Source organism: Rhinolophus ferrumequinum, chromosome 3 (assembly GCF_004115265.2).
Source record: "Rhinolophus ferrumequinum isolate MPI-CBG mRhiFer1 chromosome 3, mRhiFer1_v1.p, whole genome shotgun sequence".
NCBI lineage: Eukaryota > Metazoa > Chordata > Mammalia > Chiroptera > Rhinolophidae > Rhinolophus > Rhinolophus ferrumequinum.
In genome coordinates this window covers 3,130,977-3,158,591 of record NC_046286.1, presented here as the reverse complement: position 1 = coordinate 3,158,591, position 27,615 = coordinate 3,130,977, and the positions used below count along the sequence as shown (strand labels likewise).

General features: G+C 38.1%; 1 protein-coding gene across 2 annotated transcripts; it reads right to left on the bottom strand.

Moving 5' to 3' along the window:
• Positions 1 to 2,001: 2,001 nt before the first annotated feature.
• On the bottom strand, positions 2,002 to 10,883 carry LOC117016884 (HLA class II histocompatibility antigen, DQ alpha 2 chain-like). Of its 2 annotated transcripts, none has more exons than XM_033096681.1 (5): positions 10,755 to 10,883; positions 8,780 to 9,028; positions 7,801 to 8,082; positions 7,374 to 7,551; positions 2,002 to 2,216 (listed from the first exon to the last, which is right to left on the bottom strand). In XM_033096681.1, the coding sequence occupies exons 1-4, from the start codon at positions 10,834 to 10,836 to the stop codon at positions 7,397 to 7,399; spliced, it is 768 nt and encodes a 255-aa protein (XP_032952572.1). In that variant the 5' UTR covers positions 10,837 to 10,883; the 3' UTR covers positions 2,002 to 2,216; positions 7,374 to 7,396. The 2 variants fall into 2 exon arrangements, with proteins under 2 accessions (XP_032952572.1, XP_032952581.1); XM_033096690.1 differs by lacking the exon at positions 2,002 to 2,216 and adding an exon at positions 6,914 to 7,199.
• Positions 10,884 to 27,615: the final 16,732 nt, after the last annotated feature.

Genomic DNA, 27,615 nt, shown 5'->3' with positions numbered 1-27,615 from the left:
AGAAAGAACCAACCCTGCTGACACTTTGATCTTGAACTTCTAGCCTCTGGAACTGTGAGACAATAAATTTATGTTATTAAGCCACCCAGTTTGTGGGAGATTCCCTAAAAATTCAGGTATAGTATAATTTACAAATAGATTGATTTGGCATGATGGCACATACTGAAACCAACTGTAGCCGCAATACAGACTACAAAAGAGTAGACCTTAAAGGCAGTGGTTATGGAAAACTGCTGATGAAGATGGCCTTAATGTTCCCTCAACTTAACTAAACTTTATACAGTCTTCTTCCTGACTCTAGGCTTCTGACTTCCCTTTTCTTAGAGCATTTACTTTAGAAACCCCATCTCTGTGGGAAGGTAGGAGCTCCAAGTTGTTAAATTATCTTCTGTCATAAAGATGGGAGAAAGTTTACTTTCCCTTTGTGTAAAGCCAATTAGCAAACACAGGTGGCCTAAGATCCCTCATCGTCAGCTTTTAAAAACTCTCCTGCCCCCCTTTCCGGGGGAGTTGAGTATGCACACATGGTCTGTGCTCCCCCCCTCTCCCCTTCTACTGGCAATAGTATAAGGATAAAATCAGCTTCTGTTTGCTTATCTAGTCCGGTGCAATTTTTCTTTAACACTGACCAGTGGGATAATTGCAAGAACTTCAACTGGTAGTTCACTTTGCATTCAGAGAGAAGTGGCTTAAGGTAAACTTATACATGGACTTGTGGACAGTGGAAAATGGCTTGGCTATTTAGACCAGCACTTGGAAAGAGCAAGATGAGATTTGAGATGAAAAGGTCTGGGGATCAGGCCTGGGGATATTGGCATGAGAGTGAACATAAAGTGTATGAATTTGTTTCCCTGCGAATGCTCAGCAGAGAGTATCCTCTGCAGAGGATACAGTGAATAACCAGGTGGGTAGAATGACTCAACTGGTGTACGTCAGCCAGCATTTCTCTTTGGGCACCCTGGTGCTTGCTCAATAAGTCTATGGAGACAATAGGCATGTAACAAGGACTAAGGTTATTCAGGGACCAAAGTTCATCTAACTACTGTTGCTTCTGAATGACTAAAGTGTCAAAAGTATAGGGTCACTGAGACATTACTAGGGTACAATTTCTCAAGAAGACCAGGCCACAGTTTGGCAGCAAGTTGATTGATTGCATCAGACCATTTCTATCATGGTGGGCAAAGAAGATAAATTAATATATTGTTAGGAGTAATTGACTCAGAATTTGGGTTGCCGCTATAGAATGGACACAGAGAGGAGTAGGTCTAGAATTTGGGGGATTCACTGGTGTGTTTTGACCCATGACCAATCATAACTGCAAATAGGCAATTATGACAATAATGGCCTGACAAGGCAAGGCAACTAACGTCTCAGTCTTCTAAGTGATGAAAACATGTATTACCCTATTAAGAAAACATGTTAGACTAGTTAATGTGCTGACCTAGCGAGAGGGAAAGCTAAAATGAGAGATGATGAATATCAATTGTAGCCTGTGGCTAGCAGGGATTGGAACTTGTTCCACTAAACCTCTTTGTTATGTCTTTTATAGTGTTTGCAATCACCCAAGAGGTTAAAGAGTAAGTGACACAGCGGACTTAATGAGGGCTGTCATTGGGTCTTAGCAGTACGAGGGGTGGAATCTGGTATCTGAGTCATATCACTTTGGCTCAACTCTGATTTCAGCATATCTTCAGGAGAAAGTTATGAGAAAATTCAGACTCATCTTGTATTGACATTGTCCTCCCTCAAGCATGTTTTTTTCTTGCTACTCAGAGCCATTTCTAGTGTTAAAGAAGCTCACTTGGTGTCGCGTCCTGCAGGACAAGAGCTGTGGGAAGCGAGAAGGGCAGCACAGGGTTAAGAAAGACAGTAGCCAAGAATAGGGTGCAAGCGGGGCCAAGGGACTCCAGCCTCAAGGACTGAGCCTCAAATCCGGCCAACACATGGCTTTTATTGGTTAACTTCTGAGGAGTAAACGATTGTTAATCTCAAGATCTGTGTGTTATGTAGCCTGCTGGCTGTCTTTCTGAAAGTCCCCATTGTGCTCCAGCACGTACTGTGGCTTCACACACTCACAGAACTCCAGGGGATCCATTAAATGGGAGGGACTGATATTATTCCATCGGGTCTCAGTTTGCTGAGACATCCCCTCAAGGGAGCTTTATCGACAACTTGCCATCGAGCCGCAGTTTGCTGAAGCACTCCCTTGTGGTATCCTGGGAAGAGCGTGGGGGAAAAAACGGTTTGGCAGCTATAAGGCAACGACTTGGCTTATGGTAAAGTGGAGCCTGAAAACTTAGGGGAACTAATGACCCCAGGGGCCACCCTCAACCAGTGGGGAGTAGGAGAGAGTAGATAAGCGGTTAAAACTCTTCCTTTAGATGAACATTTATGGAAGGTATTGTGTTTGCTATGCAGGCTGTCTCAGTAAAATGGAGTCTCCATTCTTCACCAGTAGTAATCTTAGTAACACATCTTTATTTTGTTGTCCTTTCTCCTTTCCTCTTTCACTCTTCCTATTCCATCCCTCCTATTCCCTAGGCCATCTCCAATTAAACCATCTGTACCCAAGCCTTTGTCTTAGACTTTGCTTTTAGGGGAACCCAATTAAGACAAACAATGTGTGTAATCTTTGTCAAGAGCCAAGTTACATGCAAAAGGACCCCAAAATTGTGTTTTTCATGTTTCACCAAGAATGTGGACCTATAGTTGTTCACCTTAGACTACACTTCAATTTTTCTCTATTATCTCAAAAACAGTAACAGATTTCCAGTAAGATTTATTTCCCTGTAAATTTAGAAAGAACAGAAATTAATCTAGTAGTTTTCAAATATTATGGGGTTCTTAAAATTATTTCTTTACATGGCTTATTCAACATCCATTTATATTGTTAACAGAACACTGAAACAAAGTCTGAAAGTATAGTATTGTGTTTCCCCGAAAATAAGACCTAGCTGGACAATCAGCTCTAATGCATCTTTTGGAGCAAAAATTAATATAAGATAAGTAATATAAGAAAATTAATATAAGATAATTATAGTAAAATAAGACTGGGTCTTATAATATAATATAATATAATATAATATAATATAATATAATATAATATAATATATAATACCGGGTCTTATATTAATTTTTGCTCCAAAAGACACATTAGAGCTGATTGCCCGGCTAGGTCTTATTTTCAGGGAAACACGGTAGTAACTACCAACTCTTTCTATGTTCCTTTATTGACATGTGCAAATACCTTCTTTCACAATTTTATAATGCAGAAAAAAACAATTTGTTTAGATCTAGATAATTCTTTTAGTTTTTTCTTGGGGGGGCAATGTAACATTCAAGAGAAAATTATTCTGATCAAGCTACCCAAAACTACACTTCAACATTCACTCTTTTACAATGCATATCTGCATGAGTGAAATCTGAACCAAACATAGGTCTTCTGCAGGGTACAAAAGCCTCATTCATTATTTCTAATTCTATTACTTCTAACTTAAGTTACTTTCAGAAACTTGCTATACCAATGATTCACTTCCCCTCTCTCTTTTTATTTTTAAGGTTTTTACTTTTCCATGAAGTGCTTACCTCTTCCCTTTTGTCTTGCTTTGTGTCATATACATGCGGTCTGCCACTTCCAGTTTCAGGTCTTTACTAAGCTTGGCATTTGCAACTTGCTCTAACATCTCTGTTGATGTACGTTTTTGAGGCTTCGCCACCATGAGACATTTTAAAAGAAGGAGTCCCACCATTCAACAGAAGATATTTACTATTTTCTATTTCCTGTCCATATAATACATGCTTCATGTAAACTTTTTATTTTGAACTTAGATTGGAGGTCCTTTAATGAGGATGGTATGAGTAAGAATCACCATAATCCTTAGCAACAATTATTTTCCTCATAAAATCACATTCTGGGAAGGCATAGGATTTTAAATTTATAATAATATAAGAGGTTTTCACTTCTTTTAAGCTTAAACACATCATTTACCTTAAAGTATAAGTTTTCCGCAGTAAATTGGACTTACATTTCCTGACCTGGATATGTATACTATTCTTTAGCTCATGACTTGAGAATAAGATTTTCATAATCAGGGATTTAATAGTAGTATTCTTTTACAGTAACATATAATTTATGTAGTGAGAGTTGCATACATATATATATGTATACGTATATATATGTACACACACACACATATATATATATATACATATGCAAATAATTACCTACACAGGTTAAAAAAATGGAATACAGGCAGCCTTCTAGAAGCACTCTACGTGCACCATCTACTTACCATCCTTTCCCTTAAGAGGAAGATATTACTCTAAATTTGTGAAAATTATTTCCTTATTTTTCTTATGTGTGCATGGTTTTGAATTTTATATAAATAAAAGTTTTATTTATTGGTTTGTTTGTTTCTTTTGATATTTTTGTTTATGAGATGCACCGTTTCCTTATGTGTGGTTATACACACACATTAGGATGGTTATTATAAAATACTCAGGAAGTATCAGTGTTGGCATGCGTGTAGAAAAATTGGAAACTTTGTGCATTGCTGATGGGAATGTAAAATGGTGCCGCCACTGTGGAAAACAGTCTGGTGGTTCTTCAAAAACTTAAACATAGAATTACCATGTGATCTAGCAATTGGAAATATATATATATATATATATATATATATATATATATACACACACACACACACATATATACATACGTATATATATATATATATATATATATATATATATATATACATACACACATATATATATCTATATTCTCTAAAAGATTGAAAGCAGGGACTTGAACAGATATTTGTTCATCAACATTATCCACAAGAGCCAAAGGTGGAAGCAACTCAAATGTATATTGATAGATGACTGGATGAACAAAATGTGGTGTACATGTACAGTGAAATATTATTCAACTTTATAAAGGAAGGAAAATCTGACACATGCTACAACATGGATGAATCTTGAACACATTATGCTAATTGAAATAAACCAGTCACATAAGGACAAATATTGTGCGATTCCACTCATATGAGGTAACTTAAATTGTCAAAGGAGGGACTTTGAAATGGGGAGTTATTATTTAATGGGTACAGAGTTTCAGTTTGGGATGACAAAAATGTTTTGGAGCTGGATGGTGGTGATGGTTGCACAACAATGTGAATGTACTTAAGGTCAAACTATACACTTAAAAATGGTTAAAATGGTTAGACATCTATATAATTTATGAAGTGATCACTACATCTAGAACTAATATAAAATAATATTGCATGTCAACATAATTTTTAAAAATAGCCACGGGAATATATAGTATAGCATAAGGAACATAATCAATATTCTGATAACTAAGTATAGTGTCAGATGGGTAATTAGGTTTACTGGGATTATTACTGTGTGAGGTCTATAAATGTCTAATCATTATGTTGTTTTGCATACCTGAAACTAATAAAACATCAATAAAAATAAAATAAAATAATGGTAAAAATGGTAAATTTTATGTTCTGCATATTTTACCACAGTAAAATAAGAAAGAAGACAAGAAAGATAGAAAGAAAGAAAGAAAGATGTACAAAACAATGCAATAGTTAGACATTTATACCCCTCACAAAGTGATAACCCCTCCCCCAATCTACTACCCCTCTGACACAGTATATAGATGTTACAGTTCCATTGATTCTAATTCTTATGCTATCCTGTAAATATAAATATATATATAGATAGATAGATAGATAGATTACAACCTGAAACTAATAAATAAAAAAATTTTAAAAAGAAAGATAAGAATGCCCAATACCTAGAGTTGGTGTAAAGATATGTAAGACTAACCGGTTTAAGCAAAAAGACTTCTTAGCATGGACTAAAATTGGTCCCCAGATTTTCAAGTCCAGATAATATAAATCATACTCACAGTTAACATATATTTGGGGCTTACTGTGTGCCACATGTTAGGCTCAAGTGTTTCATATGTATTACCTCGTGGGTCCTCTCAACAGTCCATTTTGTAAATACTAAAGGATTACACTGTATGTACATTTGAAATATTGTGGTATTAATATATTATTGAAATTTCAGTTAATCTACAAAGTCTCATACAATAAAAACAATCCAAATTAAAAATTGTGCCAATAAACATATTTTTGAGCTTGAGCGTGGAGTGAATTTAAATTGTATTTATACTGTTGTCAAATGGTGCCTACAGAGGAGTGAGGCTCTAGCTGCCTCTGTTGTAGGCCCTTTGGTCAGGCAATGACCTCCATTTCTCCTTTCTCCTTGATATTAACCCAAATCAGAGCTGAGTGTGGGGCACTTTCCAAGATACACACAGCATTATCTCATGTTCTTGTTCTCACTTCTGACTTCTGTCTCTTCCCAACCTAGAGAGTTTCTACCTCATCTGGGGAAGAAAGTGGGGAGGCAACCTCTCAGATCATTCTGCATGTGTCACAAATCTAATAGTTATGCTAAAATTTTCCACTTTTTATTTTCAAAATCCAATTTTTATGTTTAAAATACTTTACTTCAATTTATTGTCTTTTCTATAGATTTTAGAATTCTATTTTAACATTAAAAACCTAAACACTGTCCTTTTCCCTGTTTTTGCATTTTAGACATAAAAACACTACACTGAGGGGAGAAAGTTCGCACCATCCTCACTGACATCTAAATGGGTAAGGAGAGAGAGAGTAAAATGGAGGCACAGAAAGGAAAAAACACACACATTCATTGCGTTGCAATATTATTTGGACACTTTTGTGATATTAACATGACCTGAGAGCGAGGTTGAAAGGAGCTGAGACATCTGCTAACATTCCAGTATAAGATCTCCCTTTCTAATATATGACCTGAATTAGCCCTAGCAAAAAGAGAAAATGTAGCTGTAAACAAAGGTGCCCCAGAAAGAGATTTATTTCTCTTTAGCACAGATATTGAATTACAATGACTAAGAACTAGGTGGCTGGGTGGGATGTCCAGGTCTTTCTCTGAAAGGTAGGTGATAAATAAAGACTAAGTTGGAAGAATCCATAAGGAATCTCTGAAGGAAAACTTCTCCACAAGTAGGGAGGCGAGAAGGCTGTGGAAGGAAATATGAGGAAGAGGAACAGGGAGCAGGTCTAAGTCATATACCAAGGCCAAGAAAGGGAACTAGAGTCTGAACCACTGCTCTTCTTTTGGTAACGACTGATTACCTGAAATAGGAAACAGCATGAGACTGATGGGTCTTCTGCTCCTGTCCCAAGGTCAACCCACTCTCCCATGTGCCCAGTTTTCAAACCCATTTCTGTGTCCTGGATACCAATCCTCCCCCTAGACTTCGTTACCTGCAGAAACATCATTCCAGATCTGATACAGCTGATTCTTACCTTCCCATTTTCTAAGCCACGACTCATGTGGTCCTTCGGCGTCCAGAGGCACCACCCGAACGGAGGACTCGGATGATTAGGACGGTCCCCACCACGATGCCCACGAGGCCCACGGCCAGCCCCAGGGCGCAGACCACAGTCTCTGTCAACTCTGACATGGGGGTTGGAATCTCAGGCTCTGAGAAAAAGGAAACTTACAGGGTCAAAGCACACTGTATGGAGGGTCGTCGAAGTGGAGAAAGATGTGTGTGTTTGGAAATGCACAAGACACCTTGATTTTGAGAGAAGAATTAAGTCAATTATTGGAAAACTTTGCAATTGTGAGAAATAAAGTTGTGGCCCTGGGGGGTCAAGGGCGATAAGGCAAGACAATGTGGTCTTGGGATAGAATCAGAGGGTATAGAAGCAATGACGGGATTTAACATACCCCAGTGCGTGAGGAGCGGCTGGTCCAGGCCCCAGTGCTCTACTCTGCAGTCGTAGAAATCGTCGGGGGATGGAAGAAAAGTGAGATAACTGAGCTTGAGGAAAGAGTGGTCACTCTTGGGGTAGAAGGTGGTCTCAGCAACACCTTCTGCAACTGAGCGGCCATTGTAAAACCAAGTGATGTTGATCACAGGAGGAAAGATGTTGTCCACCAGGCAGATGAGGGTGTTGGGAATACCCAGGGTCACAGAAGATTTGGGAAACACGGCCACTTCAGGGATTTCTACAACGAGGACCAAATACTGATTTGAATTTCTGATGACCGTGCCTTGAGTTTCTTAGTCTGTTTAGGGGAGCCCTCCCGTTCACAATTCCCCAATTGTTAGCAAGACATGTCCTTTCAGACTCATTTTATGTAAGCAACAGCCTCCCCCTGTTTTCCCACCTGTTTCTTAGATCATTTATTTCACTATTTCTTTGTTGACTGGCAAGACTGTCCAAACTTCTACCTTGCCTTTTCCATCTTCCGAATGAGGAAGCTTTATGTTATCTATTGTGACTTCAGAAGGGGTGCTGTGATCTTTTATCTGCACATTCTGAACTGTCTTGTGAATTCTCTTTTGAACTGTCCTCTTCTTTTGAATCACTATGAAGCTTAGAACACTTTCCTCTCTTTGGGAATCCACAAGGCATAGTGTGTGTGTGTGTGTGTGTGTGTGTGTGTGTGTGTGTGTGTGCTTCTTAGGCCAAGAGGCTGGGAACATCCTCTTATAAGAGTACAAGTAGTATCTCATGGAGCCTAGAGGAGAGATATGTAATGATTAAATGGACACGATGGGGCCTGGGTATTTACCAGGAAATGAAATAGAAAGGTGGAAGAACTTACAGTATGCTGGGAAGAGTAGCTATCCTGGGAAGAAGGAGACGAGCCTGGAACATGTGGTAGATGCAGTGAAGAGAGGCACACTGTGGACACTTACCATTGGTGGCAGGGGTAAAGTTGGAATTTTTTATCAAGATGTCCAAATTTCTTTTTGCCACAACAATATTTCTCAGGGCACTTTGAGTTTCAAACTTGGTAAAATTGCTAAACTCGGGCAGCCGCCACACAGTTTCCATTTTTTCCAGATCCACGTAGAACAGCTCATCTCCATCAAATTCATACGTAAACTGGCCAAAGGCGCCGTACGTCTGGTACACGTTTGTGCCATAAGTGCCCACGTGGTCGGCTGATGAGTGACCGATCATTCCAGAGCATGAAGATAAGGATGGGAAGGTAGGATATTCAGGGCAGGGGAAAAGCTTTATTAAACAGAAAGCATAAGAAACTGTGTTCCGTATAGTATAGGTTTATATTTGGCATTGTCTGATGTCAGTCTCCATTTCTGTCTCATCTATCTTATTGAGAGGTAAGTTTTCTCTTCTACTTCCTTTTGCTTGGCTTTTTGTTTTTTTAATTTTAAAAACTTATATGTTTATTGATTTAAAAAAATGTTTAAGTTTATACATTAGTTTCAGGTGTACAAAACAACATAATGATGAGACATTTACACCCCTCACAAAGTGATAACCCCCCAAGTCTAGTACCCCGCTGACACCATACATAGCTATTATAATACCATTGACTATATTCCCTATGTTGTACTTTACATCGTGTGTGTATATATATTTAATTATAAACATTTAATTATAGTTTAATTTAAATATTTAATTTTAGTTTAAATATTTAATTACAGTTTACATTCAATATTATTCTACTTCAGCTTCAGGTGTACAGCGTAGTGGTCAGGTATCTACACAGTCTATGACATGATTCCCCTGGTAAGTCCAGTGTCCATCTGGCACCTGCATGATCTTTACAACACTGTTGATTATATTCCCCATACTTGCTTGGCTTTTTGCTTTAGGTTTCAATGACTATTGCCACTGTCTGTGACAGAGCAGGACACAGGTCTGGACAGGAGACTGAAATGCAGTGGAATGAGCCAGAGGTCAAGAAGGGAAGGAATGGAAAGGCAGAGAGGGCCAAAGAACCTTATATTTAATGTTCTTATCTTCTTTTTAGAGCTTTACTGGCTAGAGGTAACAGGACTGGTAGTTTGGGTTGATAAACTGAGACTAACCTATTTTAAGTTCCTAGGTTTTCCATCACACATTATCCCAACTTTGTGAAACAAACATACGTGAAGTTACACTTAGAATACTCATGCTATATTTTGGCATTTATATACTTCTTTGTTTTTAAAAATACACATCTGCATACTTATTTTATTTTATTATATGTTCCTTGGAACAATGAGTCAATCAATTATTTTTATATATGAGGAATCTGAAGATCAAGGTAATGAATCGACTTGCTCAGTATCAATTAGCTAATTAATTTTATTTCTCCAATTACAATGATGTTCAATAAAATTTGTCCTCCTCACTTCCTGAGCCCAAACCTGGAAAATATAAATTACATTGGAAACAACAACAAAAAAATGACATGCTACTTCATTTGTGGCACAAAATTTTTTGGAGCTGGTCACTCTAAGAAACCAGATAGATAACATAAGTAATAGCTTTGAAAAAGATTTCAGTGTGGGTTAGAAGTATAGCCTCGTAAACTGCTGACAAAGAAATGTGTTTGGAGAAATATATCTAATATTAGAGAATATAATAAATTAATGCTATAGAAACCTCCAGGATGTATTAGTTGGTTCTGATAGGAAGAGAATAAGGCTCTTGGTGAACACAGCAATGATATGGGGACATTATGATATTTAGTTTTATCTCTGAACTAAGCATAGATTTGGGGCTGAGGTTTTGGTTTCTGGGAGGGAAAACAAAGAGAAGCATTCAGATTGAGGGGAACTGGGGTTTCATAGCCCACTAAGTCTCAACAAACTCATGCACTGTTTTCTCAATTCTTTTTCACAACTCTAAATCCACAGCCCTCAACTATGCACTCACCCACAATGTCTTCACTTCCAGAGGGGCTCATCATGGTGGTCAGGGTGAGGGTCCCCAGAATCACAGCTTGTTTTATGGTCATCCTCCTCCAAGGGTCTCCCCGGAAGTGGCTGTTCTGAGTGGAGCAGTGATGAGAATTGTGCAAAGAAATGATCTAAAGAGGAGAACTAGGGGAAGAAACCATTTAGGAGGAGCCCCAACCTAAGCTAACCCTGCTGCGTCACGTCTCAGCCCATCAGAGGAACTCCCTGAACTGACACCTCAGTTGCCAGCGGAAGCACTTTTACGAAGAGACCTTGAGTAGCCTGGAAAACGCCTCTGTTTTGAATTATCTAGGAGCTCAGATTCACCATGGAACAAAGGGAACCTTTAGAGACGGAGAGGAGAGGAACAGAAACCCCTGTTCAGTCTGACAGAATGTGTGTGAGAGGAGGGCTGTAAAGCCGGGGGCTGCCGGGTCACCTCGTGGGGAGGCTGCAGTGAGCTTTGCATTAATCCTAACTGTTATTGCCTCTGGGAAGTCCTTATTGAGCTATGCCCACCACACAGCTGCTCCACATCCCCCCACACCTGCTGTGCTTCAGGTGATTGGGATCCAGCAGAAACCGAAATAGAAAATAATTCTGGTTTCAGGGAGTCTACTTTCTATGTTTTGGATTAGATCTGTTCTCAAAAAGATCTCCACTAGTAGGAGTCGATTAACATCTTGTTTTTTTCTATCCGTGTACTTCTAATTAAGCAAGTTCTTTACTCATATTCTCAAAAGCATCATAATTTTAAGCACCTTTATTTCTAAAAATGCTTAAAAATGTGTAACACGTAGAGTTGTGACATTATGTAGAGGCACCATGATAACAGCTGCTCTGTTCTTCATCCTGACATTTTCTGCTTCCTGTGGTCTGCATCTGGTGTTGTGTAACTTAAGCTGAAGTTTGTGAACAGGGTGCACATCCACGAGAACTGTCTCAGTTACTTATAGGCCGTGAGGTGCTGTGTGGGTGACACACCTGTGTAGAGTTACCCTAGAATGGTTGGTGGAGATATCTCAGGCTGCTGACGGTCTCCTGCTTCCCTGTTCCCCTGACACACGCCTCCATGAACTTGAAGGTATTTCTGGTTCCGTTCAGGATCTATCCATTTACCATGATGCCTCCAACTTTCTGCACAACAAAACACAGGTTTTTCCTCATATCATTCTAACCTACATTATATCTTGCAGAAATCTCTTGCGATTTTAGCAGCAGACTGAACACTTTGTGTGCAGTGACGTTAGATTTCACCTATAATTACCTTTCTTTTAAATTCATTTTCATTCATTTAGGAAGCTGGAGTTTTAAATACATACCATCAAACTGCAAGAGCCCAGTTTGAGAGGTCAAATGGGATGAAAGGAGGTCCAGGCAAAGTCCTGCTACCAGATAATAGACAATGTATGTGTGTGTGTGTGTGTGTGTGTGTGTGTGTGTGTGTGTGTGTGTGTGCGCGCGCGCGCGCGCGCGCGCGCGCTGCATGTGCACATGTTGGGGGAGATTGGGGGGAGAGTTGGTATTCTGACTCTCTGTCTGCCCCTCTGTTTCATTTATTCATTATACCATTTAACCACTTTTAGATGCTTCTGAGCCAGGATAGTAGCTTTATTAGTAAACTTTATTAGTAAACTGACTCCAGTAAAAGGAATGAGTATAACACTGGCAACAGAAAATTGCCTTTTGTCTGATAAGGCAAAAAAAAGTTTCTCTTGGTAGTTTAGTGGAAGAAGATGCATGGTTAAACCATGTAAAATTTTCCAACAATTTCTTAGTATTCTCAAATATTTAGAAGCACATTTTAGAAAACTTATTTAATTTAGAAAGTTGTAATTAAAGTGAACATTATATTAAATGATCATTATTATTTCTATCAATGATCGTTTTCTGAGACATCTTACAACCCCACTCAAGTTACTATATTGACGTATAGATACAGTAAAAGTCTGTCTATTTTGAAGTGCTTTAAAATTTAAGTTTTATTAGTTTTATTATTAGTCCATGACTTCTTTATAGTCACAGAATCTACCAGCTATTAATGTTTTATCATAATAGCAGAGGCTGGAGGAAACTAAAGATACTACATGTACTTTCTAATAAGAAAGACTGGGATTAAAATACTCTCATATTAAGCAACTGACTTTGGACAATTTGTGGACATCATTTTAACCCAGAATTCTCATCTGTAAAATGAAAATGCTAAGTTTTACCTAATAATTTGTTGATATTCTAAAACTAAATTATCTACGTAAATACAATTACTGAATTAGTTGGCATAAGGCGATTCATGATATCCTCTTTTATCCTTTTAATGTCTGTAACATCTGTAATGATAGTCCCTCTTTCATTGTCTTATTGCTAATTTTTATTTCTCCTTTTCTTGATTAGTGTTCCTGGGTGTTTACCAATTTTATTAATCTTTTCCAAAAACCATCTTGTTATTTTCTCATTGATGTCTGCTCTAATTTTGTCTGCTCAGATCACTGATTTTAACTTTTCTTCAGTTATAATGTATTTATTCAAAGGAATTAATTCCCTTCAAGCACTACTTTAGCTGTATTTCATACATTTTGATATATTGTGCTTTATTATCATTCAGTTAAAATTTTTTCTAATTTCCTTTGTAATTTCTTTTTTTTAACCTATGACTTATTTAGAAGTGTGTTGATTAATTTCCATATATTTAGGGGATTATCTAGTTATTTTGGTATTACTTTCTAATGTAGTTGAACTTACTTTTGTCAAAGAATATATTCTATATAATTTTATTACTGTTAAATTTCTTTGTTTCATTCTTTTTTATGGCAGAGTAATATTCCATTGTATATATGTACCACATTTTCTTCTTTCTTTTCTTTTTTTTTTAACCACATTTTCTTTACCCAATTGTCTATTGACAGGCATTTCAGTTGCTTCCACATCATGGCTATTTTAAATAGAGTTGCTGTGAACATATCTTTACCATTTGTGACAATATGGATGGACCTAGAAGGTATTATGCTAAGTGAAATTAGTCAGACTGAGAAAGATCTCACTTACGTATTTTGCCATGTATAATGTACACCCATGTTTTTGACTCAAACTTTCAGAGAAAAAAAATCTCATTTTAATTTTTTCATTCAAATTTTTATTTGATTACATTTAGATTCCTGTTTTTTGTATTATAAAGGAACTTTAGCATTTTTTAAACATATTATGGTACAAGAAATTTTTTGTAACAAATAATTACAAAAGACAGGAACAGAAAAAAGGTACAAGAAATTTTATGTTCTGGTAACAAATTTACAATATTTATGCATCATAGAATGCCAAGAACTCTTTGTTGTTGCAAGTTCATCATAAATTCAACAAAACCGATTATTGTATTCCAGGGTATTATTTTGCACACGGATATTGTTATTGATTTCTAGAGTTACACTTTTAACTCGTGAGCATAAATTTAAAAATTAAAAACATTTATATAGATGCAAAATTAGTACTACCCATGTATAATTTTTCCCTTACAAATTTGGGCAAAAATGTGTGTGTTATACATGGCAAAATATGGTATATGTGGAATCTGAAAAACAAAACAAATGAACAAACAAAACAGAAACAAACTCACCGATACAGAGAACACTTTGATGGTTACTAGACAGGAAGGGGTTTGGAGGATGGGTGAAAAAAGGCAAGGGATTAAGAAGTCCAAATTGGTTTTATAAAACAGCCACAGGGATGTAAAGCACAGCAGAGGGAATATAGGCAATAATATTCTAATAACTACGTGTGGTGTCAGGTGGGTACTAGACATATTCGGGGGATTACCTTGTAAGTTATATAAATGTCTAATCACTATGTTGCACATCTGAAACTAATATAATATTGTGTGTCTAGTGTAATTGAAAAATAAAAACAATACTAAAAAAAATAAAATAAAGGGGAAATCAAAGACAAAATCATATTAAAATTGAGGACTAGATTACAAATGAATAACATTCAAATTAAATTGCAACAAAGGGCACTGCAAAATAACATAAAAAGAGTCAAGAGAATGACAATCAAATAAAATGGTATCAGTGATTGTATTGGTTTTCTAATGATGCATAATAGATTATCACAAATGTTATGTTGAAATAACACACATTTATTTCCCTATGGTTCCTGTGGGTCAGAAATCCAGTCACAACTTAACTTGTTCCTCTAATTGTTCCTCTAATTGGGGTTTCACAGGCTGCAAAGTATGGCCAGGCTGTATTCCCTCCTGGAGGCTTGACTGGGGAAGTAGCCACTTCCAAGCTCATTCAGGTAGTGGGCAGACTTCATCTACCTAAGATGGGAGCTCCGAAGTCCCTGTTTCTGCGGGCTGCTGGCCAGGGTCCACTCAGGTTTTAGAGGTCACCTGCAGTTCCTGCCACATTGCCCTGTCACAGGCCCTGTGACAACATGAAGTTAACTTTAAAGGCAGACAAGGAGAGTCTCTCTAAGCATGCTAACCCGAAGTCTTACGCAACAAAACATAACCACAGAGTGAATGCCCATCACTTTTGCCCTATAGCATCCTAATCAAGAGGATGTCATTTTATCACGTTTTCTACACCACGTAACTTTATCAAGGATGTGACATCCTGTCACCTTTGCCAATATTATACTGACTAGAAGCAAGTCACATTTCCCATTAACTTTCAATAGTCACTTTGGAGTTCATCCACCTTCTGGCCTCTAACGGTCATGTCCCTTCCACACGCAGAATCACCCATCCCATCGAAAGCTCCTCCAAAGTCTCATTCCATAGCAGCATCAACTTAAAGCCCATAACCTCATCATCTAAATCAGGTCCAGGTGAGGATGAGGCTCCTGGTCGTATCTATTAAGTACAACTCCTGGGGTACAATTCCTCTCCATCTGTGGACTCATGAAACAAGAGACAATTTATTTGCATCCAGTACACCCAACTTACAATTGTGGGACAGGCATAGGACAACAGCTATAGGTATTCCTGTTGAAAAAGGGAAAAATGAAAGGTAAAAAGAAGTCAGTGGTGCATGGCAGTTCTGAATTCCACTGGGAAAACTGTAGTCAGAGTTCCTCAATTAGATTTCAAGGACTGGGATTAATCCGCTCTCTCACTTTCACAGATCTGTCCAGCATTGCTTCCTAAAGGGAGGCAATGCTGCCAGTTCTTATTTCCCTGACTAATCCTTAGTGTCTCTTGGTTCTCTTTCTGGATTCTTGTTCTTCCCTGAGTTATCCTTCTTTTTTTCATGGAAAGTAGCACTTGTTTGCAGCTTAGTTGTTTTATCAGTCTGCTTCCTGCCAGTGAAGTTTTGGGAGTCTGATATCCTCCTTTCATTTTGCACTTTCTCCCTTTCAGTCCAAGAAGCAGTATTTCTTAAAAACTCTGTGTCTCTTTTGTGGATTTTTTTGGATTAACTCTTAGACAAAAGCCCATTTATTGATATTTTTGAGACAATGACTTCTCTGTGTTGCTCTCTGCTGAGATTTTGAGGCCAGCACCTGAGAGGATTGGTGAGGCACACCTTTAATCTCTTGAGAGGGCCCTTTATGTGACGGAGTTCTCTGCCATTTAATCTCTCCAAAATATGTCTGCCAGTGATTAATACAGAAAACAGACAAAAGAAGGCAAAATATGTATGCTAGAATACCTAAAGAAGAGAAGACAGAATACGACAATGTTAAAATGGTTTCATTTAAAACTGCTTTTATTTTTGAAGGTAATGAGGGAGCACTCTTTAAGCAGGTGAAAAAGTACTAAGCAGTTATCAATTAGATTGCTCAGGTAATGATCTCATGGTCATAACAAAATAGAAGGATGGGAAAGAGAAAACAAAGAAAAACTGGACCCCTATTTTAGCTACCTTGAGTCACATAAAACTGAGGAAATATATTGAGGAAGTTCTATACAGCAACCTCCAATTGCTGTAAAATAGGTGTTCTAGAAGAAGTGAGTAGAAAGAATGTAATAAAAAAAAGACTTTTTTCTGAACGAAGGAGAGACTACACTTTGGATGGATAAAATTCATGCAATTTAAAGGCATCAAACAGGAATCATGAAAACATACAAGTTATTACATATGTGGTGACAAAATTTTTTGACTATAAGATCAGAAACAAAAGAAAAGCAAACAACGATAATAAAAATTGCTCTTAAAGCTTCCAGAAAGGAAATGAAAAAATTAACCAACAAATAGTTTATATACATAAAAGGACAGGAGTCCGACAGGAAACAGAGTTGTTATCTGAAATGTCAGAAGCCAGAAAACAAACGGAAAAAGAAGAAGTCTAAGTTAATGCAAGAAGCTGGGTGTTGCAGGAAAGGCAGTGTAAGAGAAGAGATTTTGGGAGATGGAAGAGAAATGTAGAAGGAGGAAGAAAATCTGAGCAGAAGCCGTGAGGAGTCGACAAAGAGGAAAGGGATTGCTCATGAGGATATTTTAAGACTTGCCCTGTGTGCCATGATTAAACATTCTAATTGCCACCCCCTCAAAGAACTAAATTACATTTCAAAACTTTTGGAGCTATATTTTGTCTTTCTTTTGATGTAGAACTGTACTAGAGCACATTGATTTTACTGGAAGTTCAAGATCCCTCTTACCATCCTAGGATAGTGACAGCTATGAGGGATATTAACTGGGTCACATACACCAGCAGGTGGAGACACTGCACTTCAGAAGTTCAAGGCAAGCTGTGGCTGTCCCTTCTCCCTCTCTCTTTCATAAATCTGGACTGGTAGAAACCAGCATTCTATCCTAAAGGGTGGCAATCTGGTCAGCTCTTATTTCCCTAACTATCCCTCCCATGTTTCCAATATATAATGCAATCTGAAATGTGGTTTTGGATCTTTGAGAAGCAAAGAAGCATGAAATGGAGCAGGAGTTAAAGCCTGCTTTTGTCTGAAGACCAAAGAGCTCACAAGTTCTAACAGGTAAGAGATTGCTAGTATAAAATTACATGCTTAAAAAAAAAAACCTTCACTGCCATCACTCTAGTGCAGCCACTGTCCTTTTTCACATTGAGCTTTCATTACTATCTGCCATTATCTAATGCATTCTTGATACTTCAGCAGAGTATTTTATTTTACAATTTGTATTTTTAATTTAGCAGAAGGATACATGTATATAGTTTAAAACTTAGCAATAGAGATGCATTTTTATAAAACAGGAGCCCTTCATGCCTTCCAAAACAGGAACGCTTTACTCCAATGACACATACACACATGTATAATCAAGAAAGTATCCATATATTCCTATTTTATTGAGTGAGTTTAACATGAGTAAACTCTAAATTAAGTCAATTTTTTTTGTTTGTTTTATTTTTCTTTCTTTCTTTCTTTTTATTTGTGGGTAGAAATCTAAGGATCAATGTATTTTTAAGGATTAAAATCATACAAAATTTGATCAATGACCAAAAAGAAATTAAATTAGAAATCAACGCAAAAATATTTTACTAAATATTTATAAACTAAAAAACATATGCCTTCTGAATAGAACATGGGTCAAAGGAGAAATCAGAAGAGGATTTAAAAAGTATTTTGAGATGAATGAAATAAAACACAATATATCACAATTTGTGTAATGCATCTAAAGCTGTGTTCCAATGGACAATTATAGCATTAAATGCTTATATTAGAAATGAGGAAAGATCTCAAATCAATGTATTTAATGACCCTCTTTCCATTGTTGCCCTGATCCTACTGTTAGGAAACAGCTCTATCATGGGAGACAGATCCAAGATGGCAGACTAGATAAACACTGTGCCTGCATTCTTCCATGAACACATTAAAATTACAATTAAGTTATAGAACAATCAACTTAGAGAACCATATGAAGTCTAGCTGAACAGAAGTCTTCTAATTAAGGATACAAATAAAAAGCCACCTCGAGACTGGGAGGAGAGGTGGAGATGCAGAACGGCCAGCCCCAATCATCCACGTGGCAGTTGACAATCAAGAGGGAAATTTTGGTCTTGGCAGTTACCTCTGGAGAAGTGAGGGACCCCAGCTTCACACCAGACTCCCCAACACAGAGCACTGGTGCCAGGAAGAGCCCCCTCCCCTCACAACATCTGGCTGTGAAAAACAGTGGGGATTTTGACTATCCAGGTGAGAAGGAAGGCTGCAGGAAACCCAGACATCTTCTAAAAGGGCCTGTGCACATCTCACTCATTTACAGACACTCACCCTGGGCTCCAGTGGAGGGACAGAGACTCGGAATGCTGGAGACATATGGAGGGAGGCTGAGGTGTGTGGCTTCAGAAGGGCTGGAGGACAGTCACTATTTTCCCTGTGTGGGGTCCTACTCCAGTGCAACCCTGACAGGTCAGTACCATCTTTCCTGTGTCAAGCCCTCTCCCAATGCCCATGGCCAAATCTGAATCTGAATTGATGTGGTGAGCTCTGCTGGGACCCCAGCCCACCCAACTACCCCAACTCTGGAGACACTTTCTCAGTGAGCAACGAGCTCCACCCACATTGCCCTCTTTCTTTGAAAACAATTGGGTTCTGTGGGCCCCTCGTGCACAGTGACTGACCTAGGTGCACTTTGTGACTCTTGCTGAGTTGCTCCAGGCACCAAACCAGAATCTACATTAACCTGTGAACACAACTCTTCCCATTCTAGCGACTCTGCCTCACTTGTGTACTGTATGAGACTTTATCAGCAGATGAATCTTAAGGGAGCTGCAGATGGCAGCAGGCTGCAGAGTGTCCTGGCTTTTAGTGGAGCTACCACGGGCCCTGTATTGGTGGCACCATCTTCAGTTTGCAGTGTGGCCTCTACAATGCACCTCCATGTTTAACACAGGAGGCAACCAACTGCAGGTCACTTTGTAGCTCCCACCAGGTAATTCCCGGCCAGTCACAGGCAGTGTGTGACCTGGGCCGGCACCAGAGCCCCTCCCAAGGGGTCCCAGAACAAACAATTTGGAGGTTAACTTCAGATCACAGTAGAGCACCACAAAATTAGCCCCACAAATGGCACACAAAAAGGGCAGTCTTAACAGGCACCAGAGCCTGCTGGGGCAAATCCCATTCAGTGGAGTAAGCCCCTTGCACAGCATTCCATAGGCTGTGGATGTGACTGAACCCTACAGCCAGTCAGCCTGAGGGTCAATCCCACCCACTGACATGCCAATAGCAATCAAGGCTCAACTATAACAGTAGGGCACACATAATCCACACAAGGGACATGCCTGGAGCACCCAACACAGGTGACTAGGGAGACTGTGCCACTGGGCCTCATAGGGCACCTACTACATAAGGCCACCCATCCAAGACTGGTAGATGTAGCAGATCTATCTACGTCATAGAAATAAACATAGAGAGACAGCCAAATTTAGGAAATAAGGAAATGTGTCTCAAATGAAAGAACAGGGGAAAACTCCAGAAAAAGAATTAAATGAAACGGAGGCAAGCAACTACCAGATATAGACTTCAAAACAATGGTGACAAGGATGCTCAGGAACTTAGTGAGAACTTCAACAAAGAGATAATAAGTATATAAAAGGACATAAAAAACATAAAAAAGTGAAGAATACAATAACTGAAATGAGGAATGCATAGAAGGAATCACTAGCAGACTGGATGAAGCAGAGGATTGATTCAATGATTTGGAAGACAAAGTAGCAATAAACACCCAATTGGAACAACAAAAAGAAAAAATAATTTAAAAAATGAGGATAATTTAAGAGACCTCTGGTACAACATCAAGCATAACAATATTCATATCAGATGGGTACCAGAAGGAGAAGAGAGAAGACAAGGGATTGAGAAGGTACTTGAAGAAATAATGACTGAAAACTTTCCTAACCTGGTGAAGGAAATAGACATACAAACCCAGGAATTACAGAGTCTCAAACAAGATGAACCCAAACAGGCCCACACCAAGACACATTATAATTAAAATGACAAAGGTTAAAGACAAAGAGAGAATCTTAAAAGCAGCAAGAGAAAGGCAACTAGTAACTTATAAGGGAGCTCCCATAAGATTGTCAGCTGATTTTTCAACAGAAACTTTTCAGGCCAGAAGGTATTGGCACGAAATTTTCAACGTGATGAAAAGCACGGACTTATAACCAAGAGTAATCTACCTAGCAAGGCTATCATTTAAAACTGAAGGACATAAAAAGAGCTTCCCAGAGAAGACAAAGCAAAAGGAGAGAAGACACCACCAAACCAATATTACAAGGAAGGTTAGAGGGACTTCCATAAAACAGAAAAACAAACAAACAAACAAACAAAAAAACCACATCAAAATTATGAGTAATAAAATGGCAATAGCTACATATTTATCAACAATTATTTCCAATGTAAATGTATTAAATGTTTATCATATTTATCAACATTTATTGAACATATTTATCAAAAATTATTTCCAATGTAAATGGATTAAATCAAAACACATAAGTGGGGGCCGGCCCAGTGGCTCAGGCGGTTGGAGCTCCATGCTCCTAACTCCAAAGTCTGCTGGTTCAATTCCTGCATGGGCCAGTGGGCTCTCAACCACAAGGTTGCCTGTTGTATTCCTCAACTCCCACAAGGGATGGTGGGCTCCACCCCCTGCAACTAAGATTGAACATGGCACCTTGAGCTGAGCTACCACTGAGCTCCTGGATGGCTCAGTTGGTTGGAGCTCAGTGCTGCTAACGCCAAAGGCTACCGGTTCGAGTCCCACGTGGGCCAGTGCCAGATGGCTCAGTTGGTTGGAGGGCTCTCAACCACAAGATTGCTGGTTCGACTCCTGCAAGGGATGGTGGGCTGTGCCCCTTGCAACTAACAACGGCAACTGGACCTGGAGCTGAGCTGCGCCTTCACAACTAAGATTGAAAGGACAACAACTTGACTTGGAAAAAGCCCTGGAAGTACACACTGTTCCCCAATAAAGTCCTGTTTCCCTTCCCCAATAGAATCTTAAAAAAAAAAAAAAAGACATAAGAGGGTTGAATGGATAAAAAAACAAAACCCTTACATATGCTGCCTACAAGAGACTCACTTCACATTGAAAGATACACAGAGATTGAAAGTAAAAGGATGGAAAAAGATATTTCATGAAAATGAAAACAAACAAAAAAATAGGGGTAGCAATACTTATACCAAATAAAATGGACTTTAAAACAAGAGACAAAGAAGGACCCAGTAATCCCACTTCTGGGTATTTATCTGAAGAAACCCAAGACACTACTTTGAGGAGACATGTGCATCCATATGTTCATTGCAGCATTGTTTACAATGGCCAAGATGTGGAGGCAGCCTGGATGTCCTGGAAGTCCATCAATGGATAAATGGGTAAAGAGGAGGTGGTACATATATACAATAGAATATTGCTTGGCTATGGAAGAAAATGAATGGGTTCTTGTCATCTGCTGTAGCATAGTCCTGGAGGGTATTTTGCTGAGTGGAGTATGTCAGATAGAGAAAGACAGATGCAATGTGATTTCACTTACATGTGGAATCATAAGAACAAAATAAACAAATGAAACAGAAACAAACTCATAAATACAGAGAATATTTTGACGGTTGCCAGATAGAATGGGGTTTATAGGGGTGGGTGAAAAAAGGGGAAGGGATTAAGAAATACAAATTGGTTGTTACAAAGTAGTCATGGGGATGTAGGGTACACCATAAGGAACATAGTTAATAATATTGTAATAATTATGTGTGGTGTCAGAGGGGTACTAGATTTATTGGAGTGATAGATGGGAGGGGGTTGGGAGGCAAGGTGAAAAAGGTGAAGGGATTAAGAAGTACAAATTGTTAGTCACAAAATAGTCACTGGTATGTAAAGTACAGCATAGGGAATATAGTGAATGGTATGGTAATAACTATGTATGGTGCTAGGTGGGTACTAGACTCGTCAGGAGGCTCACTTCTTAAATTATATAAATGTCTAACCACTATGCTGTACACCTGAAATTAATACAAAATAATATTGAATGTCAACTGTGAAATGTCAATTGAAAAATTTGAAAGTGGGAAAAAAAAGTAAAGGGTAATAAGAGTTTCAAATTTCCAGGTATAAAACAAATAGGTCATGGGGATGTAATGTACAGCATAGGGAATATAGTCAATAAGATTGTGATTGCACAGTACGGTGTCAGATGTTTGCTGGACTTATCTTGGTGATCACTTCTTTAGGTATATTTTTTTTTAAAAAAAAGAAACAGCTCTATTTATATTTAGAAATTTAAGAAGTATTTGTGTAACAATTTCCTCCACATATTATAACAAGAAAATGTTCTCTAATAAAAAGAATAATGAGAGAAAAAATAAAAAGGACAGTGTATTAGACAGTTAACTATAGAATGAAAAGGTAAGAGTAGTGACAAAAAACAAAACAAAAACATAAATAAAAAACAAACCTTTCAGTCATTCTTGCTCATCTATCCTTGCTGTTAGTCTTTTATATTCACATGATCAACTCTTTAAAGTCCAGTGGATTTTGACTGTTACTTTAAATCTTAGAATATGGGACCTCTTCACATGAACTCTTACTATTTGACCTCACAGCTGTCTGTAATTTCCTAATGATTGAATGCATTTTTTGATATGTTTATTTTATGCTACATCTCCCCCTAATTTCAGCTCTATGCTTTGTGTTGGCTTTCTTTGTGACTCTGTCTGCTAGAGACAAATGACTCTGCTTCACATCTACTCCTCATTAGCTGAAGACAAAACAATCATAACCTTGAAAACATCTTGTGTAAAGTCTCTTTGTCATTAGTGTCTTTATTTGAGTGTTAGAATTGAATGTTGAATTTAAATGAGAGTTTTGGGGAAGGGAGGTTGTTGTAGGAAGTCCTTTTGTATGTGTGTGTATCTTCCAGGGTACCCTGTTTTGACCTCTACAAGATTGCTCCATTTTCAGAGGGAGGCAATGGCATCAGCAGTTTGATGAAGGGACAGATACCATGTCAGATCTCCAAGTCACAATCAGGTCATGGACCTTAAACCAGGAGTGGCCCAGAAGTAGCAGGTATTGCAAGAAATATAATCATGCACTGTTTAATGATGGGGACACGTTCTGAGCAATGCATTGCAGGCAATTGTGTCATTGTGTGAACATCATAGAGTGCACTTAGACGGTATAGCCTACTACACACTAGGCTATATGGTATAGTTTATCACTCCTAGGCTTCAAGACTGTACAACATATTACTGTACCAAACACCAAGAGATTAAATCAAGCATAAGAAGAAATGCTGTAATCAAGAGACATCGTAAACACGAGATGTATGAGGCTATTGCTGGCTCACAAAGCTCACTGTTTTATAACAAACCTTTTTTAGTAAGTAGAAAGAGTACATTCCAAAATTAACAATTAAAAGTATAGTATGCTAAATACATAGACTGGAAACATAGTCATTTATCATGATTATCAAGTATCATGGGCTGTACATAATTGTATGTGTTATACTTTTGTATGATTGGCAGCACAGATTTGTTTACACCAGCATCAGCACAAACATGTGAGTAATGCATTGTACTACAATGTTACAACAGCTACAACATCACTAGGTGATTGAAATTTTTCAGCTCCATTATAATGTTATGGGACCACTACTGTACCTGTGGTCCATCATTGACTGAAACGTAATGCAATGCATAACTATAAGTGAATATAAATGTTAGCAGCTTAATGTGTTTCCACTTTGGGAAGTCCACGAGATAGGACTCATCTGAAGGGGTCAAAAGACAATCAGGGTCAAGTGAACATCATTTATAAGCCAGCTGTGTCCCTGGTCCTGGCCCTAATCAAGAAAGTGATTGATGACTCCAGACTCATCGGTGACTGGCTGACTCTCACAGCTCTTAGGTCAACCAAAAGACTCCATGGTGTACTAGTAGATAAGAAGGAAATAGAGCTGGGATTGGAGAAATGGGCCCAAATGCCTCCACAGTTGTCTGGAAGCTAATTCATTTTCTCAGGGAGTCTAAGGGAATGGTAGAGCTCCAGTACAAAATGCCTGCTGGTCCAATCCTCCCTCTCTTCCTTTGTCCCACCCAATATTTTTTTAAATGCTTGACTTCCTTCTGTCATGTGCTTTTGGAACTGGGACCCTCTTTTCAATCCTTGGTTTCCTTTTTGGTCAGGCTGATGAGGAATTGCAGACAGATTATCAGCGTGCCCTCCAGCCACAATGATGTGCTACTCCTATTATTCTATTCTGTGTTTATTATTGCGAGTTTTATGTGCCAAGTACCTTTCTATGTACTTTATGAATATCGGCTTACTGAGTCCTTACAACAATCCTTTGAGGAGGTATTCCGATAATCATCGTTCACATTTACAGATGAGGAGCCTGAGGCAGAGGAGTTCAGTAACATTCATAAATGGTGAAAACCACAATTCACACAGAAGCAGTCTGGTTACAGAGGGGCAGGCCCAACCGTTACGCAGCATTGCCTCCCATAGCTACTGGGCCAGTCTTTACAACCCTCCCTTCTATTAGTCGAATGAGATAGTGAATACGCGTCTGCCCAGATCTTCCTCCACTTCACCCCATAGCCAGGACCAGTCCGGTCTCAGGAGATGGAAACTGTACTGTTGTTGCTGACTAGTTTTTTTCTGTCAGTTCCCTAAGGGACAAGATCTGAGTGACCATGTCTGTGTTCTCAGTACTTATTATAATGCCTGGTATCTGTTAAGTAAATGCCTAATAAATAAAAATAAATAATTTATAAGTAAACATACACATGTAGGTGTGAATGTATCCAGTACAGAATCTGCACAGGTTAGAAACTATTTTGATCTTATATGGAATTTTATGAACTGCTACCCTTTGTGGCTTATAAAACTTGTCTTTTCCTAATAAGATAATTAACCATGATTAATTTAGGCTGAGAGAGGCAGGGCTTGTACGTGCACCAGCATCTAGCGGGTGCCTCTGACAACTCCCTCTTCCCATGGAAGAGAGTGCCCTATCCTACTCAGCTTTCCCATTTCAATGCTTGAATTACCCCAGTCTTTTTGGCTTCAACGTTTAGACCATGTGGAAATGTGAAAGCTTTGTCTCTCTTCTCAATTTTTCGAAAAGTATCATATGATGTCATTGTTTTAATTATTTAAGATAAATCTTTTTTTTAAGTATTAAATTATATTCAAGGAAAATGAGAAAGGTTGATAACAAGGGCCATATAAAAAAAATTTAGAGGTGGGTTTAGCAGTTCAAATGAGACTGAAAACTGCAAATGTGTTGCCTTGACGGTAGGGGGCACCACAAGCCTGGTGGAGATGAGCAAAGGCACAGACTAGACAGCTGAAGTTGAGTAACTTCAGGGGTTCCTACATCGTTGTGACTGATAGCTCCACATGCAGATTTCATTTAACTGCTGTATTTTTAAAGCCAATCATAGTGAACCAAAGCAATAAAGTTGCTTTCAATTAATTCCCATAAGTACCCAGAATTTTCAAGGACTAAGTGAATTATGGCAGAATTATATACAGTCCTTTGAAACAATGTTTTAGAAGGACACTTAATAACAAAACAAAATTGTTTATCATATGTTAAATTAGAAATTTGTTACAAATTAGCCTATTCACTATGATCTCAAGCCTCTTAACACTTTTCTGTCTATATCTAGAGCTACATTTCTATCCTTGAAGATGGAAGGGATAAAATGTCACTCAAGGATCTAAAATACAATAAAGGTGATCTCGTTTTCTCTTCTTCCTTCTTTCAATTTGGACTGACATGTCTACTGTGATTGGCTTTAAAAATATAGCAGTTAAATGAAATCTGCATGTGGAGCTATTAGTCACAAGAACGTCTGGAATCCCTGAAGCTGAGTAACCAACTGTCTAGTCTGTGCCTTTGCTCATCTCCACTAGGCTTGTGGTGCCCCTTCCTCCCCTATTACAGGACATGGGCAGCCATTGATTTACTATACCCTTGCTGTCTCCCAACTTAAAGATTGAAAGTTTCCTTTTCGGACATGTGAGTCACCTAAAGAGAGAGACTTCACATGATATTACCAGTAAATTAGCCAAATAAACCATCTTTTTTGTGAGCCCTTTAGTGCTATCATCTCTTAAACTGCTCTTAAGTGTCTCATTTCAAAACATGAACTGAAGAACTACAGACATTTTTTGGAAATGCACAATGTGATAAAGAGATACTAAAACAAAAAAAAGTATGACCTTAAGCTGAAGAGTTAAGACAGATCACAAAAATAACTTAAACAAACAAACAAACAAATAACTATTATTCTCAAAGAGATTTGAAATGCTATGAAAAAGCTTTCATGTACCCATTAGGATTTGGGGCACACATGAAAATTCATGCTGGAAATAGACCTTACCAATGTAAGGTAGCATTTTATTTTCACAACACTTTATGCGGACATGAAATGACTCACACAGGAGAGACATCCCATGAATGTAAACAATGTGGTAAAGCTTTTTTTTTTTTTTTCCTCTCAGCTAGGTTTCTAAATACATGAAAGAAATCACACTAGAGAGAAACCGAATGAAAGTGAAGAATGTGGGGCAATCCTTCAATTACTTCAGTTTCTCCTGAAGGCATAAAAAGCTTCACTGAATAAGTTCTGTTGAATGTAAACAGTGTAAGAAAGATTTCAACTGCTCCACATCCTTATATGTGGAAAAAAATGCCGAAAAAGAGAGAAAAATGTAAGTAATGTGAAAAAGCTTAATGGAAATTAAACCATGTGTAATGTTCCAGAAGATGTTAAACATTAAAGAGTTATTATAAATGTTGTAAATATAATGTATTTATCAAATCTCTTTCTTAAAGTGCATCATTGGTCTGTGAAGTTCTACTAATTATTTTCAGAGCTGAATTTTGAGATAATTCTGTGAGTCATTATTCAACAATAATACATG